Source organism: Blastomyces dermatitidis, assembly GCF_000003525.1.
Source record: "Blastomyces dermatitidis ER-3 genomic scaffold supercont1.3, whole genome shotgun sequence".
In the NCBI taxonomy this organism is placed as follows: Eukaryota; Fungi; Ascomycota; class Eurotiomycetes; order Onygenales; family Ajellomycetaceae; genus Blastomyces; species Blastomyces dermatitidis.
This window is the reverse complement of record NW_025544776.1, coordinates 6,888,883-6,904,757: the sequence shown is the minus strand read 5'-3', so window position 1 is coordinate 6,904,757 and position 15,875 is coordinate 6,888,883. Positions and strand designations below refer to the sequence as shown.

Below are 15,875 nucleotides of genomic sequence, written 5' to 3'. Positions count from 1 at the left end.
CCTCACATTGTCCCCTCCTTAAACTCCCCAAATAATATACCTTGAAGCCCCCTCTCCTAACCATCCACCCCTCGAATAGATGGCGGTGCCTGCGTCGCCATGGTCGGCAAAGACTGTGTTGCCATTGCATGCGACCTCCGACTGGGTCTGCAAGCCCTCACCGTCTCCAACAACTTCCCCAAGATCTTCAACTACGCCCCCTCGACCTATCTCGGCCTAACAGGGCTCGCCACAGACGTCTCCACCGTCTCCGACGTCCTCCGTTTCAAAGTCAACATGTACCGCTTGCGCGAAGAGCGACATATCTCCCCGAAGACACTGGCCAACCTGACTAGCTCAACTCTGTACGAGAAGCGCTTCGGCCCCTATTTCGTCAGCCCCGTGCTGGCGGGCATAGATAATACGACGGGCAAACCGTTCATATGTGGCTTTGATAGTATTGGCTGTATTGATTTTGCGCAGGACTTTATCGTCAGTGGTACGGCGAGTGATCAGCTGTTTGGGACTTGTGAGGGGTTGTGGGAACCGGATCTCGTATGTTATTTTCCTTTCTTTTTCTATTATCTCATTTGATTTAAAGGGCTTTAATGTGCTGACTCCGTTGAACTAGGGACCTGATGACCTGTTCGAGACCATCTCGCAAGCCCTACTTAACGCCGTTGATCGAGACGCCCTGTCAGGTTGGGGAGCACATGTTTATATCATAGAGAAGGACAAAGTCACAAAGCGATTGCTCAAGGGACGACAAGATTAGATAGTTTTCTGGTCTGCGGTTTTCGTCTTATGGGTAGAGTGGGAAGATCTAGGAAGACGGAAGTGGTGACCAGAGGGGTTTCAAAGCCCTGCGTGTCCTCTTTATCTTTCTGTTTTCCTATTTTATTTTATTTTTGGAGCTTTGATAATTTCTGATAAATGGCATTCCCTTGGCACGATGTTCTGACAGTTATCTTTTTTTGTCGTGAAGCAAAAAGGAGAGCTAGATCCACGGTAATATGATGCTACTAGATTATGGGGCTTGGGATACTAGAACGGGGAGCTTATTATCAAGCACACGTTATGGGAAAAATACCCATCCATGCGAGTGAGCTTCCCCGACCAGCCAGTCGCGTAAATATGGAATAAATGAACCCCCAGAAATCTCAATTACCACGTAATGTACATGTACCATTGCATACTGAGTAAACGTGATCAAAGCCGTTTAACTTTTTCTAGCTCATCCCCTCGCTATTTTATAGAATTATATGTTGTGCATATATATATGACGCACAAGATCCATCCATCCATCAACCCGCCCAGCCCACTTCACATCTCCCCACAAAAATCCGAACACATCAAAACCATCCATCTCAAGCAGATCCAACGAAGAGACAGGGAAAAAGAAAAAGATAAAAGAAAAATTCGCGCATATTCACATCGACGCACATAACCCCAAAACCCCATCAAGCGCCTCATCCCAACTCTCCATCAACGATCCACAAAACAGCTCCAAAGACGCCGTATCCATCATCTCCTCAATCTCTCTCTTTACCGCCCCTTCCTCTTCCCCATCACCGTCGCCATTTTTAACGGTGTCTTTCTCAAAACCATAACCCCCCGTCACCCACTCCACCAATTCCCCCAACATCCCCGACTCGGCAATCTGCATCTTCAAAAAGCGCGTGTTCCGGCGGATAGCGTCGATGAGTTGCTTGACGAGGGTGTGGAGGTTTTCGAGGGTTTCCTTGTTTGGGAGAGCTTCTTTTGTGGTCGTAGTGGGGACCTTCGATTTTGTCTTTGCTGTTGATGATGAGGGAGATAAGTATGTGAGGAAGAAGGTGGTGGCCTTTAGGGTCTCGAGGAGGGATATTGTGGTGTGGAGATAGAGCCAGGAGGGGGCGATGGAGGAGGTGGCGGAAGGCTGTTGTTTGCTAGGAGGGGTGAGGGGTATGGTTGTTAGGAGGATTGATGTGGGTAGGGGAGTAGCGGATAGGGCAGTCAGTTTTTTAGTTAGGAATGATTCGAGGGTGGCGAGGTGGGTGGTTAGGGGAGCTGGTGGGGATGATTGTTTGGTGTTGGTGGCGGCGGATAGGGATGCGAGGGCCTTTAGGAGGGTGAGGTGGATGTTTACGTTTTCGATTTCGGCGGGAGTTAACTCTGTCTCGAGGAGGGGAAGGTCGAATTCTGGGTTGAGGTAGCGAGATAGATTGATATTTGGCGAGACTGGGTGTGAAGACGACGATGCCTTTTTTGTAGAGGTGTTACTCTTTAGGTAACTAAATAGGACGTCGGTGATGGTCATTGCTTTTACTGCGTGGGCCTATGAGTTGTTTTCAACCGAACGTTAGCTTCACTATCTGGTAATCACGCGTTGGTGTTCAAATGGAAATGACCTTACCCCTGGCTTGGGCCCGAGACGGACATGCTCTTCAAAGCTGAGTGTTCCTGGAGCTTCACAGTTCATGAAGCCGTCGAAGTTGCGTTTGTCAACAACAGGGTCTGTGTCGGAGACTGCTTATGATGTGCATTGTTAGCTTCACGGAAATATTCTTAGGAAATGAACAACAGATTTGGAAACCTACCAATATGGTCATATTGCCCTACCGGGTCGCCACCAACCAGCCGCTGAATCCTCCGGGTTTCCAATGCCCACATTCTTCTACATATGCTATTCTTCAGGCTCTTCTGCAGCTCGATGCTTCCAGCCACATTAACATAGCTCCCATGCTCCAGACCAACGTTTCGTGAATAGGTGGTCGCGATCTCAGAATTCCGATAAAAGCTCAACGCCTGCCTCATCGCAGTTTGTGGATCGTAATCCTTCGGTTCCAATCCTTCGTAAGGGGGGGCAGCATGCGGGTGCGTCGATCCGAGGCGGGTAAAGAGGTTATGTGCAACTGTTTCATATTGCATCTGCTTCACAGACAATTTATGAAACGACTTTAGGGCCAGCGAGCCCGCTCCCAGAAGGAGGTAGATCCGAACCAAGAGCAAAAGAGCTTCATAGTTACAGGGTGACTTGAGTAGCAAATTCTCTATAAGTGCAGCCGCTTGGACTAATGCAGCATGAGGGGCGACGTCAGGCTTAGACTCATTATTTGTTTCGTGTAATCTAATTAAGGCCATGACGGCTAAAAGGCATAGATCGTCACTTGGCTGGCTTTCGATGGTAGATGGAGCTGCACTCTGGTTAGGCCTTTCGGTGCTCCGGTAAATACGAAGGCACCGAGATACAAAGTTTTCGACCTTTTGCACTGAGGGTTTTTCGTCACCCTTCAATGACAACTGGAAACAGTACTCAAATTTCAGGGCATTGATAGCAGCAACTCCTTTAAAGGGATCGGTAACCTATAATAGCATATAGATTTAGTTTAGTGCTGTAAGAAAACGGATGGGGGTACATTTTGTCCTAACCTGCTTCTGATCATCTGCGCTCTGATCTGCAACAACCTTTTGGGAAGCATAAATTTGGAATTCGTCTTGCATCGACCGATCAAGTTTGATTAGATATTTCCGCAGGTCATGGAAGCAATAGAGCTTGGTACAATTGCGGTTGAAATATTCTTTGCACGCCGGGAGAAGATCTTCCAGGGGAAGTTCGTTCATCGTAATCCGTTGCTCTGTCAAGTCAAGAGCAGCCAACTGGGCATTCCGTGATTTTGGCTGCCTTTTAATGTACGCTGCGATGAAGTCCTGGGTCTCTCGTGGCGCCCTTCAAAATAAAATTTTATCAGCTTTCTGCGAGTAAACAAAGCTTCATGCACACGGTCAGGACATACTCTTTCTTTCCTAATTTCTTGGTGGCGGCGAGAAGAAGACTCCAAACTTGCCAATCGTCTTTCTCTTGGACAGCCGCCGTCGTCGAACCGTTTGTAAGGTCATCCGGAAGAGCAAGCAGCTCCCGGGTAAATGAGATTGCTTCATCCCACAGCCCTGCGTTTTCGAGACCTACAATTTTCGCGCTAACAAAAGCCCAATCTTTCTGGGCAATTCGAGACTCGATACCTAAGTGCTTGCTGTTAAGCAAAGAAACAATTTCCTCGTGGCGCCCTTGTGTTTCAAGGATCTTTATCAGCAGGAAGAGTTCTTCAGAGGTTTGTATCGCTCTAGCCGGACTCAATAACTCTTTCTGTGTAATAATGAGGAGAAACCAAATGAGCCTCACTTGTATACAACGGAAGATAAGAAGAGACATGAAGTACTCAGGGGGTTTTTTTTTCATACCGGGTCGGTTGGCACACTTGAGGCAGCTTTTAATATCATACGATAAGCAAGCGTACCAAAGAGCTTGCCGTCTATTTCCGAGTTCGCAGGGTCGATGGTGATGAGGTAGCACATCAAGATAGCCCAAAAGTAGTATTTGCGCTCTTTGGGGAAGTTGTTTTGCAGGCTCATAGCTGCCTAGGGACGACAAATGTCAGCTGGTTTCCTCCAATGCAAAATTAGACGAATGTATATCTCCATTGCTTCACAATGTAGAAGTTCAATGTGGAGATAGAGTAAGGGGCGAGCCTTTTTTTTTTTTTTTTTGTCGGACCTTCTGCGCAGTTTTCCAGTCGCCCATCTCCGACGCCATATTAAACCACTTCAGCTGAATATCTAGTGCTTGAGGCTTCGCCTTTGCTGCCTTCTCCCATATTGCGCGCGCGGTCTCTGCATGTTCATCAATGGTCTTCAGGGTTGAATAAAGCATATTCAGTGCTTCTATATCGGAAACGGGTGGTTCCATTCGGCAGAGCGCAAGAGCTTCTGAAATACCCCGCTGTCGATGGACGTCGTCGCCATGGCTGAGGAGAATATGCGCTTTCCACGCCTATATATCAAATATAACGCATTAACAACGTATTAGTGTTCGATTTTTCAAAAGTAAATGTATCCATTATAATAAAGCTTGCGGGATGCTATTTCAGAACTAACCCTGAGGAAATGCGAATCCTCGCCCTTCTTCAGTCGCTTTTCGCAGAGCTGCAGGGCCTGTTTGAGGTTCTGGCCGTCGATGGCATCTTGGATCTGCTTATTCCGGCGCTCAAAAACAGTGGAGGCGGACATGGTGAAGACCAGCCCGGTCGAGCTGCAGTGCGAGGATGTCTGTGTGGGGAGCTTGGTGTCTGCGGGGACCAGCGGAGGGAAGTCGGTGGATTGTACTACTCCTACACAATTCTGCGGGAAGGTACAAGATCTGCGCTAATAACCACATTTTGCCTAGTGAGGCTTAGCGTGCGGCTGCTATTCAACATCGGAAATACTGTACATCAAGATCATACGGCTCTTTGATTTTTGTTAAATCATAGTACTATTGCTTGCGGTAGATCTCTCAACATTTGATATGCATCATTCTCCCAAGCTTGCTCATTTTATCTCTAGTGTCCTTTGGCATACCATTTCTGTGAACGACCGGGGACTTGCCAGCATACCAACACCGGACCCAACACTAGAATTCCATTTCATCCTCGTAAAGCCTCCTTGCGGGGACACCTTTGCGGGCATCCATATGATATCCTTCTGCCGATCCGGCACGTACTTATAAAAGATATGACTATTCCACGCACTCGTCAACAACACCTTGAAATCACAGCCGTGATCTTTGGTCCATTGCACTATGTCCATGAGTTCTTGGACTGCAAATGCTCCTTCTTCACAAAGCGAGCTATTCTGTTCATATACGGTAATGGCATCAAGGACGCAGAAGACAGTTACATGTGGTGGTAGTTGAGAGATCATCCTATGGAAAATCTGGCATAGGCTGCTAATGTCCTGTTGGTCTGCTCGTTGGATTTGCTTGATAACGCTCATTCCAAAGTCAGGGTAAGCGATGAGGAGCTGACCAATCAAGTTTCGCAACATCCCACTGACGCCATAGTCCGGGCGTATGTGCTCTGCGCAAAGAAACAACAAGGCAAAGATGTTTCGTGGATTGTGCGGGCCTATGACATCTGACTGGATCGAATATGTTAATTTGGCGGAAATGAAAGACGTTGACGATGTCTTCTTGGGGTCGTTGAAATTGACCAGGAGTGCCGAAGAACTTGACTCGGTGATCCAGGAATGCAGCTTCGGTGATTGCATGATAGCAACTGCACGATCCTGATCGGATCTTGGCAATGCCCAGATGGTTTCGAGACTGGCCTCGATGTCGTTACGCATGACAGAGCTTTCATAGTCAAAGTCTGAAAGTAGGTCATCTTTCGCAGCAAGGTAATCTGTGATGGCAGGGTCAGTGTGCAACCTAAGACATGTGAAATAGTGTCCTATTAATACAGTACCTTGCACTAGATTGGCTTCAGATACAGCCCTTCGCAACGGAAGTGTTGGTCCTTTCACTACACCAAGGTCAGTGAATAAAGAGTTGATGCTGAATTCCTGCGCTCCTAAGATCAACTAACCATATTGTGTTTTGTAATCCGTTCGAACATTACTGCTGAGAAACGAGGCAAGGACTCTGCGCAGCTGTGAAACCTCATTGCTTATCAGTTTGACCTTCCGATTCACGCATCCAGCTGCCAGCTTGAAATCGTCCCGGAAATCCTGGAACTCATTTCTCGACTGATCAAAGTGCCCCACTATGATCTCCTGGTGCTTGCGCGATTCGTCACCCTGATCCATGATCAACTGCTTTGTGTTCATAATTGCATCATATGAACATAGCTGAGCCACTTGCCCAAAGCCTTTAGCTTCCTCTCTGAGAGCTTTTAGGAGATCGTCCATTTTTTTTATTTTTTTTTTCGTAGGTCTCTTGCTGGAACATGCTACGGAATAATTTTTCTAAGTGCTAGTCAACCTAAACGCCTCACAGTTCGCAGGCTTTGTTGAGCACATACTCGAGGCTTTTTCCCTATACCACGCGACGATGTGATGTAAGGCAGCTATTGTAGCGGCATAGAGAGCCGCGCTAGATCGACGCAAGTCGTTCGACCTCCTGAAGATACCCAGGGCTTTATGAGTGCTCGATATGAGGATGGGGATCTCCGCTAAAGCAATGTCGGTTCGAAGATCGTGCAAGCGCGCTGCGGCCTAGCTAGGTCTTAATGAAGAACGCACCGACGGTGCAAGTTAGGGCGGAACAAACCCAGAATATGAGTTTTAAGCCTCCGCACAGCAGAGAAAAGTAATGTGATTGTGACGGCAGGACGCTCGCCCATGCTTCAAAGGCTTTGTTATTCTTTCCAAAGCTCCGGAGGCCTTTTCTAATGTGCCCCCAAAATCCCGATACGTCATTATATTCATCTGATGCCTTCTTCACCTCTTGCAAAACTTCCTCCCACGCGTGCACCGATTTTGTCGTGACATCGGTGGAATTTCAATCCATCAGTTGTACTTTCGTAAGCTTCCAACGCCTTTTTGAAGCGTTTCTTCTCTGTTTCGACATCTATTTACAGCTCTTGCCTATATGCGATATCAGCTCTGAAACAGGAATCTATGGGGATAGGAGCGTATCTTACAGCGCCATCCTCATCGAGGTGGTCTTTTGCAACTGTCCGCTTTTGTTTTTGGATTGGCGATATGTCTGATGTTTTTTCTCCAGAGACGGGGACCAGTAACATATCACTCGTGGCCTCTTCATCATCTCTAACTGCTTTCATGCCAGGATGCGAATCGCGGGTGAGCCTCTAACGCAGATAAGCCAGCGAGCCCACCAAGGGCGTCGACGAGGGGGAGTGGCTTCATGGCTGGTCGTGGCATCTCTCATTCCCGCTCACTACAGTTCTGCCTCTAATTAACGGCATTGTATGGTCAATAGTTCACGGCTTGTGGTAAGATAGAGATGAGTGTTAAGTATCGTCCTTTAGCCACAAGACATCGATCTTTGAGCATTCTGTGCATGTGGCACCAGTCTCGTGGGGTCGAGGTGTAGCAATATCTTGAACCATTGCTTCGCTGCCCCGCAGAAACGTCTTTTTGAGTGACCACTCCTACGGCGGCGAAGTTCGATGCTTGCCGTTGTTCTGCGGGCCAGAATAAAAGTCGATTACACCACTGAAGCGGAAGAAAAGAAAGTGTACTAGCTGCTTGCATGCTAGAACGAACAACTCGCATTCCTATGCTTGAGCTTGAGGTACCTAACTTGACCCCGCACTTGAAGTTTCAAGAGCTATATATTATGAACTGAACCAAAATCCTCCAGATTACTTTGGCGTGTTGAATGCAAAGCCACATCAAATTTTCAATTGCGTTTCTCGCATTATTCACCAGCCAGCCAATGACCATGTCGGCAGCCAATGGTGAACGAAACGGAGCATTTGCACTGCATACACCCGAAGGCGAGAAGACTAAAAGTGAGTTGGCGGCGCAGTCCGGCAACTCAGAACCTGCACCGGCAGACAGCGATTTGAAGCAAATACTTAAGGCCTTGGTAGAAGGTCAAAAAGAACTACTCGGCAGATGGAACCTTGGGAGGTAGGAGCATTCTCCAAATTCCCTGTAGAACCACAGCTAAACATCCAATTCACTCTAGTGGCGGCGAGCTAACTAAGCATCAAGCCGCCCCAGCTTCAAAAGAAAAAGACCCAAAGGATGAAGCAGACCTTCAAGAAATTGCGATCAAGCGAGTCTCCCCAGGGGATTGGCGAAAGGTCAAAAAAGAAGGCAAAATTGACCTTCAGGAGAGCATCCTTCTTGTTTCTTCGAAAGCCTATGCAAGGTCTCAACTACGCCGACTGGGCTACAAACTGCCAAGAATACTGGACAAAAAGTCTTCAGAGGCCGCTACTGAGTCAAGTAGTGAGATGTTTGGACCGCCTTGCCGTAAATTCAACTCACCTTCTGGATGTGTTGAGTCAGTTCGTTGGTGAAAGCTCAGTGCTAGTCAAAACGTGTTTGTTCGCCCGTTCAAGTATCTCGTCGCGTACGAATCCGATATCAGACAGTGCCTCAAGGAGGCCGAGACAGCCTACGACCAGGCTGTATCTAGGCGGGATGAAATGAGACAGGAGAACCCCACAACTAATGTCCGTAAAAGCAACAATAAGGCTGGAAATGTGGTTAACAAACCAGAACAACAAAACCCAGCCCGTGTCACCAAAGACGACGACACAAACAATGCCGGAAGTTCAGCTTCACCAGCCAAAAGAGAAAGAGATGAGCTTCGTTGCCTTGTGAAATTTATGGATACCGATATGCACGATATATTTGACGCAAAACGCCGAATTTCCGACGGGGATATCACTGAGATTGCTTTTGAACATCTATGGCTACTATTTAAACCCGGCGATGTCGTCCTCAATTCGAGTTCAGATGAGAATCGGAACTGTCGTCAAGCTTATCGGGTTTTAAATATCACCGGCGGGAGAGCCTACTTTGACAGCGGCTACAAAGCCCGCTTCAGTGGTATCATTGATTATATCGGGGATTCAGATTCGGAGAATGAAGAGAAGTGTGGTGACGCTATCAAATGTTCGGGCATGGACACGACGTGCTTTATTATCGACGCTTTCTATATCGACTTTGACGGGGTTAAGCTTGGCGCCAGATCAAAAAGATTTGCAATTCCACCATACAAAGGTACAAGACCTGTAACTTCACTGGTACCGTTTCCGCTGCTTCCTAGCCCAGAGAGTGAACAAATACAACAGACGCTCATTGAAAGAGGGCGGCGTTTCGTGCAACTTGTCCCTGGAACACATAAAAAATACTCAGGACTTACGGTCCAGGAGGGGAATCAAACCTCCAAAGGGCGCAAGAATTGGATTATAAAAGAAACAGAGGTGGGTACGATCATCTCCAACGTTTCAAACTCCTTAAAGCTTAATGATTGATGAAAAAATGAAAATATAGTTACATAGCGAAATAGTGGTAGACCAGGCAGCCGGAGTTGAACACTTCAAACAAAAGGTGTCCCAGTTTGGAAGAAGCCTGAAATTCGGGTCCGGCGCCATCGCTAAAGCAACCCCACAGGACAAGAAGGAGACATTTGATCCTTTGCCTGAGCAAGAGGACGGTAATTGGATTACGGACGTCTTCGACGACTCCAAATTTGAGGAAGATCGTCAAAATGATTTCCGACGAACCACCAATCTTCTAGACTTACGAACACTGCAGCAAAAGCCCGTCCCAAACGATCATCTGATGCTTCTTCCTTATCGGGCCTACGGGTACGGTCTCCTTGATCACAAGTGGCTTCCTCTAAATATCAACAAAATCGAAGATTTACCAGTAACCGGGCAAGAGGCACAAGGGGCTAGATTTGAGGATCTAGTTCTACCGGAGGGTCATCGAGTGTTGCTTCAAGCGTTAATCAAAAACCAGGTCGAACATCCGAAGGAAAAGTCTGGGGGAACTGATGGGACACACGAGCCACTTGCACTGGATGCTGTTCTCGGCAAAGGCAAGGGGCTTATCATCCTTTTGCACGGCGCCCCGGGAGTTGGCAAAACCTCTACAGCTAAGTGCATAGCATCCCAGTTAAAGCGGCCCTTGTTGCCGATAACGTGTGGTGATATCGGCACCACTGCCCAGACTGCAGAAGCAACCCTTGAGTTCTTTTGCGTTTTGGCGCATAGGTGGAGATGTGTATTGTTACTCGACGAGGCGGATGTTTTCCTCGCGAAAAGAGAGAAAGGAGATATAATACGCAACAGTCTTGTTTCCGGTAGGCTTCCATGAATATAAGACTTCATTAGTGACAATGAACATGGTCGCTAATCTTTGTATAGTCTTCCTCCGAGTTTTGGAGTATTATTCTGGAGTCATCATTCTGACAACAAATCGCGTTGGCGAATTCGATGAAGCATTCAGATCCCGGATCCACATGAGCCTCTACTACCCAAAACTTGACGAAATGTCGACTAAAGAAATATGGGCGTAAAACTTACAGCATATCATCAAGAGCGGCCGTGACATTGATATCGAGGAGGACAAGATCAGGCGTTTCGCTAACAAGCACTGGCAGGAGAACAAATATAAACCCTCGCGGCGCTGGAACGGTCGATAGATCAAAAATGCCTTTTAGATAGCGTTAGCTCTTGCCAATTGATTTCAGTGAGGGGGAAAATAGCGCCAAACTTAAACGGCCATTAGTGAAGGCATCGCCCAGACAAGCGCCCATTTCGACGACTACATTAGTAACATCCACGGGACACAAGAGGACGATACGTACAGAATCCTTGCTGAGCGAGAGGAAATTCGTAAGGATACCTACAACGTACCCCCCTCAAACCAGTCAATGCAAGTTGGCCGTCCAAAGAGGAATCCACCACCTCCACGTCGTAGAATCTACCGACGCAACTCCGGGCTGCCACAGAGTCGCGGGTATGAATATGAAGATGACAATGAATCCTCGGAGGAAGATATTGAGCGTTTGAAGTTGAAGCTAGAGTTGGCGAAGTTGAAAAACAAGAAAGGGAAGAATGAAAAGGTGGAATCGGACGAGGAGAGTGACGAAGAGGAAGACGCAGCTTGGTAAAGGGGCACTTTAGATACACCCATATCGCGACCATGCGGACACGTTCCTACGAGTTTTGGGTATATTTCGAGCTGGCTTGGCTACGTTTAATCGAGAAGTTTTGATGGAGAAGGAGTCATCCTCGACATTTCTAATGCTAGAGCTATTCTCATGAATGATTAAATAAAAACTGCAAAGTGATGTGCATGGTGTGCAAGTTTCCAAAATATAAGAATGAAGTGCTATCGCGGCTGAAGTACAAGGGGTAGGGGGAAAAAGTGAAGCCCTGACAGGGCTTGACTCCTAACTTGGGGCAGATTACACAACGTAGAGAATACAAGAGGATCAACGTAGGAGATAGTAAATGGGCAGTACGCTGCTGTCCATGTAACCTGACCAGTTCAGGCCTCATCATTCACGTCGAAGGATGACATAGTTTATGCATCTTACAAATCTGATACCATTTAAGGACTTCAGAGAAAGATTTTCTATAGATATATACTTTTCAAGCCTGCTGGCAGCTCGGAAAATCCGAGATTTTTGCATCACAAAATCATATATCAAGCAGACGATTGACTTGAACTATCTAGGGAAACCGAAACAGTCACCACCTTATGTTGCATGTGCCATTTCCTGTGTCCTCAAGTCCAATTCTCCACTCTAAATAGTTGATATAATGTTACACGAGTGACAATGTCGGTCTCATTGGAAGGTGACACTTCGCGCTCTCTCCATCCCATCCTCAGTCGTATACTGCGGGTATACTGGTGTGTGTCGTGTGTGTCTATGTGTGCATGTTTATCATGATTCGTTACAGGTCGCTTCGTGCGGAGCTTGACAATTTGGTTAAGATCCTCCCGCCCATCCCTAGAGGGTTGCCTCTTTTGTTCTCTCGTTCTATATTTTTTTTTTCTATTGGCGCATATCGGGGAGGGCAGCAGGTTCTAAGCACTCTTCTTCCGCTGGATCATCTATAGGACAACGGTTTGATTAGTTTCAATAGTTTAGACATATATCGGGCAAAAAATAGCCACAGATAATCCACCAGACAAGGAACTGGAACAAATGTCCAATTTATCCCCATCGCGGGGAGGAGAAGAAGGATGTTGGGAAAGCGGGAGCCTCCAGCCACAACCATATGCGAAATATAAAAATTACATACCCATTCCTTTTTGCAATCGCGATACGCCCTAGGTGCATTACACCTATTAGCGCTCCATCCAACACGACACTGGATCAATCGCGGTGGGTGATATTCCTAGCCCACGAGCCATTGCACGAGGAGATACGGGGGGAAGAACTCTACTCACTGAAAGTAATCGCTACACATCGTCCTATCGTTCCCATTTCGCCGCATGCATTTGATGCTCCGGTCTGCGAAATCCTGACACGGGTCGTAGAACCCGCTGGCCGGTTTGCTATAATTATCCGAAAGAACACGAGATGAGTAGCGTTAGTTACCATATTATTATAAACGAAGTTTAAGATGCAGCGTAGCCAAGGCGATGTAATATGTTTGGATTGGCTGAGAGGAGAGGGGGGCCGCCCCGGTAGCAGGGGGGTCATGAATGACTCCGCTATGCTCTTGCTGGACAAATCTCGAACCCACCCAGCCATCCAAAGCTTTGAGCCAAAGATGAGAAAGAAAGAAAGGGGGCCTTACTGGTTAAATGCCGGCTTAGCCTTATCCCAGGCACTCACAGATTCCTCGGACACTTTGTCTGCGCTCATGTCGTGCTGGAATTGTCTCGCTCTCCGACTTTTTCTTCGGAACGAGGACAAAAAAAGATAGAGCGAACATCAGCTCCCAGCGGGTCGGAGAGACTTCTCCGGCAGAATTGAGCCGAGGTGGACCGGGCTTTGTCGCGCCTTGGCGTTGACTATTCCGCATTGGAATTAGTTCCCGCGGTTATCGGTCTCCTTGCGCCAACCTTAAAAAAACTAGAGTACAAAGTATACAAATGCTAACACAAACAAGCGAATGAAATTGTATTTGCCAAACAGGCCAACCATGCATCACACAGGAGGCCGGAGGAATCACAAATTGCACATATTCTCACTGAATCCACCAATCAAGGCGAAAAGTTTTTTTTTTTTTTTTTTTTTTTTTTTTTTAAAAAAAAAAAAGTATGAAAGGAAAGCCAAAAGAAAACAGATCCTTCACATCACCACCTCCCAATTTTCTTTCGCCGGTAAACCCTTCCGAACCCAAAAAGATCCGCAACGTCCAACCTGGGTCTCTTGTTTTCCCTACTAAAGGGACGCAACCTTTTAGTATAAGTTAGTCATGTCATATAACAATCAGTGGCTGCGCCTAGCCCGGACGAGGGAGGCCTCTGTTGATGCTTGAACATTCTTACCTGCGGCATGCTCGTAACCGTAATCGGCTTTTTACATTTGACCCATGCCTCTCGCCGAGTCCTTGGTAATGCATCGGTAGGCCCCAGAGCTAAAATGATATAAAGAATGTACAGACCGTGCTTATGGAATCGGTCAAAGGGTACTTCGAAGTCCTCTACCGGGGATGCTAGAAGCACAGTCATGAAATGGGAGGTTGTGCCCTCGGGAGACTGCGAGACTGAGTACACGCCTCCCAGATCATGTCTGCCAATCTTCCTGCATACCTCAAAGCGGTCAGAACCAACTGCATGGAATACTTTCACATGGATCTGTATCTCCACCGGGCACCATGGCTTTGTATTTTCCAGGCTCCGGACCCTGACAACCATTGGCTTTTGGAGTAGGTCATTTTCACGAATCTCCTCTGGTGGCTCGACGACAAACTCGAGTTTATAGGCCGTGCCATGGTGGGTAGGGTCAAGTTCATGTTCTCTGAAAATAGATGTTGGTATGAAATTTGGTATTTCAGGGCGGCGATACAGCATTCTTTTCGGTATTCTCGGCTCCGGAATGTCAAATGGCAGCACCATGGCTAATATCTTGGTTTTCGACGGGTACGGACTTGGATGAATAGATACGGGCTTTGAAGTTGGTGTTAGAATTATAACCGTGGAAAGAAAAATAAGTTCAGAAAACGCAGCATACCTTAGATTCATCATCGAGAGGTCAACTGAAGGCAAAAATTAAATCAATAGCGAAATGAACGGACAGTTGTTAGAAGGCCTTCAAATGGCACAGGTTCCAAGGCTCGTACTTATACTCCTAACGAAGCTCAGACAGAGTCGAACTGGAGAGGTAAGTAGAAATTTGTTTGACCTTCCAGAATTCCCAGAGCAATCAAGAGGCAAGAGAAATGAAACTTTCAACAGAAGCAATAAATTCCATAGCAAATATAGGCAACGCGCAAACGAGAGTCAGGGCAAGCTGTAATAGCATGATTCCGCCCATGGATAGGTGGAAGGCCCACCAATTAACGTAGAGCGAACCTCAGGGACATTGTGGCCCCTGGAGAGAAATCCAGAAACTCCGTAATAAGACTTGAAGGAAGGGAGAAGATCTCAAGACGGAATATGTCAACGCCCGATGGATGTGAAAACATCTCAAGAATGATTCCCCGTCCTGCAAGAAGGAAGCAAGAGCAGAGCCTGGACTTGCATGAACAATGAACAACAATCAAGACAAAACAAACATTATTCATTACACATAGATAGCAGTTGTGCTTTCTTCAATCTTCAGACCTTCATCATAGCGATGGATTTGAAGGGAAGGAATCAGCCTCTCATATTGTTTCTCATATGTGGAATGAGACGAGAGAGAGAGAGAGAGAGAGAGAGAGTTGATAATCACAAGTGTTATCTTGAGAACATAGATATATTCATGGACTTAGTTCCTGATTGAAAGAACTAGAACTGATTTATAATCCATGCAAAAGATGTTTGTTTAGTTGATCAGTATCTGCTCGTTGAGTGCAGATTGATTGATTGATTGATAAGAATAAAACAGCAGCCTGAACTCATGATTAGTTATTAATTACCCAACAACGAATTGTCGACTTTAGAAGCCCCAAGAAATGGCCCATTCAATGTACTAGGATTCAAGTTAGAAATTATCCGAGGATTGAAAGTACCCGGGGAAGAGAACGGAACATATTCCCTCTCATGTTCCAGAATCGTTTTTTTCCAATTAACATTTAGAAATAAGATAATTAGGGAACGGACGAAAGAGCGGTTGCTCGTTCGCGAACCCTAGATCGGAACGTTGTATGTTTCATTTTCATTTTTCATTTTTTATTTTTTATTATTTTATTAGTTAACTATGTAATATGCAGCAGTACAAGCTCTGTCACCATGGATCATATGACCATTATCTACAACAAAGACCTGAAGCTAAAAGGCCTGGCCCCTTGTTTCTGGCAAGGTCCAGACAGATATAGTATGTTTTTTTCGGCTCTGAGGAATGGAGGAGGAAGAAGAGCGAGAATAAAGAAGGGAGGATGATAACGCCCATAACCGCTTCAAGCCAAGTCTTTCCCCAGGATCCAAGGGCCCCAGGATCCATCCCCCAATTGAGTCAAAATTTCCATTGTGCTCCCGTTGGTCCCTTGGAAGTTAGACGCTACGAG

The 15,875-nt window shown here is 46.6% G+C and overlaps 5 protein-coding genes across 5 annotated transcripts in view; 2 read left to right on the top strand and 3 right to left on the bottom strand.

Moving 5' to 3' along the window:
• BDCG_03752 (proteasome component PUP3) overlaps window positions 1–2,655 on the top strand; it is a 3,297-nt gene extending 642 nt beyond the window's left edge. Inside the window, exons 3-4 of the mRNA XM_045419406.1 lie at window positions 80–534; window positions 611–2,655. Coding sequence (XP_045275722.1) covers window positions 80–534; window positions 611–754 — 599 coding nt within the window. The 3' untranslated portion in view covers window positions 755–2,655. The remainder of the gene's footprint in view (window positions 1–79; window positions 535–610) is intronic.
• BDCG_16772 (uncharacterized protein) lies at window positions 1,409–7,115 on the bottom strand (the record flags this gene model as incomplete). The annotated part of the gene is made up of 13 exons (XM_045425968.1): window positions 1,409–2,296; window positions 2,375–2,487; window positions 2,559–3,324; window positions 3,391–3,688; window positions 3,756–4,105; window positions 4,201–4,377; window positions 4,514–4,789; window positions 4,894–5,136; window positions 5,356–6,176; window positions 6,240–6,296; window positions 6,360–6,662; window positions 6,795–6,944; window positions 7,043–7,115. 13 exons carry the CDS (start codon window positions 7,113–7,115, stop codon window positions 1,409–1,411), a joined length of 4,515 nt encoding a protein of 1,504 aa, XP_045280587.1.
• Window positions 7,116–8,179: 1,064 nt separating this feature from the next.
• On the top strand, window positions 8,180–11,374 carry BDCG_03749 (uncharacterized protein; the record flags this gene model as incomplete). Its single annotated transcript, XM_045419405.1, has 6 exons — window positions 8,180–8,370; window positions 8,429–8,701; window positions 8,780–9,677; window positions 9,748–10,561; window positions 10,626–10,773; window positions 10,990–11,374. The coding sequence occupies 6 exons, from the start codon at window positions 8,180–8,182 to the stop codon at window positions 11,372–11,374; spliced, it is 2,709 nt and encodes a 902-aa protein (XP_045275721.1).
• A 229-nt stretch (window positions 11,375–11,603) lies between these two features.
• Window positions 11,604–13,155, bottom strand: BDCG_16771 (cytochrome c oxidase-assembly factor COX23, mitochondrial). Its single transcript, XM_045425967.1, has 4 exons — window positions 13,017–13,155; window positions 12,664–12,771; window positions 12,516–12,543; window positions 11,604–12,324 (listed from the first exon to the last, which is right to left on the bottom strand). Exons 1-4 carry the CDS (start codon window positions 13,082–13,084, stop codon window positions 12,298–12,300), a joined length of 231 nt encoding a protein of 76 aa, XP_045280586.1. The 5' UTR covers window positions 13,085–13,155; the 3' UTR covers window positions 11,604–12,297.
• A 142-nt stretch (window positions 13,156–13,297) lies between these two features.
• Window positions 13,298–15,303, bottom strand: BDCG_16770 (uncharacterized protein). Its single transcript, XM_045425966.1, has 3 exons — window positions 14,399–15,303; window positions 13,714–14,334; window positions 13,298–13,621 (listed from the first exon to the last, which is right to left on the bottom strand). Exons 2-3 carry the CDS (start codon window positions 14,281–14,283, stop codon window positions 13,607–13,609), a joined length of 585 nt encoding a protein of 194 aa, XP_045280585.1. The 5' UTR covers window positions 14,284–14,334; window positions 14,399–15,303; the 3' UTR covers window positions 13,298–13,606.
• Window positions 15,304–15,875: the final 572 nt, after the last annotated feature.

Bases quoted from the DNA above. Each gene is read 5' to 3' on its own strand.
- BDCG_16771 (XM_045425967.1), bottom strand. From the start codon at position 13,084: ATGAGCGCAGACAAAGTGTCCGAGGAATCTGTGAGTGCCTGGGATAAG. The intron at 12,544-12,663 runs GTGAGTAGAGTT...TAATGCACCTAG, and splicing joins ATGTGTAGCGATTACTTTCA to GGCGTATCGCGATTGCAAAA. The intron at 12,325-12,515 runs GTATGTAATTTT...GTTGTCCTATAG, and splicing joins GCGATTGCAAAAAGGAATGG to ATGATCCAGCGGAAGAAGAG.
- BDCG_16770 (XM_045425966.1), bottom strand. From the start codon at position 14,283: ATGGTGCTGCCATTTGACATTCCGGAGCCGAGAATACCGAAAAGAATG.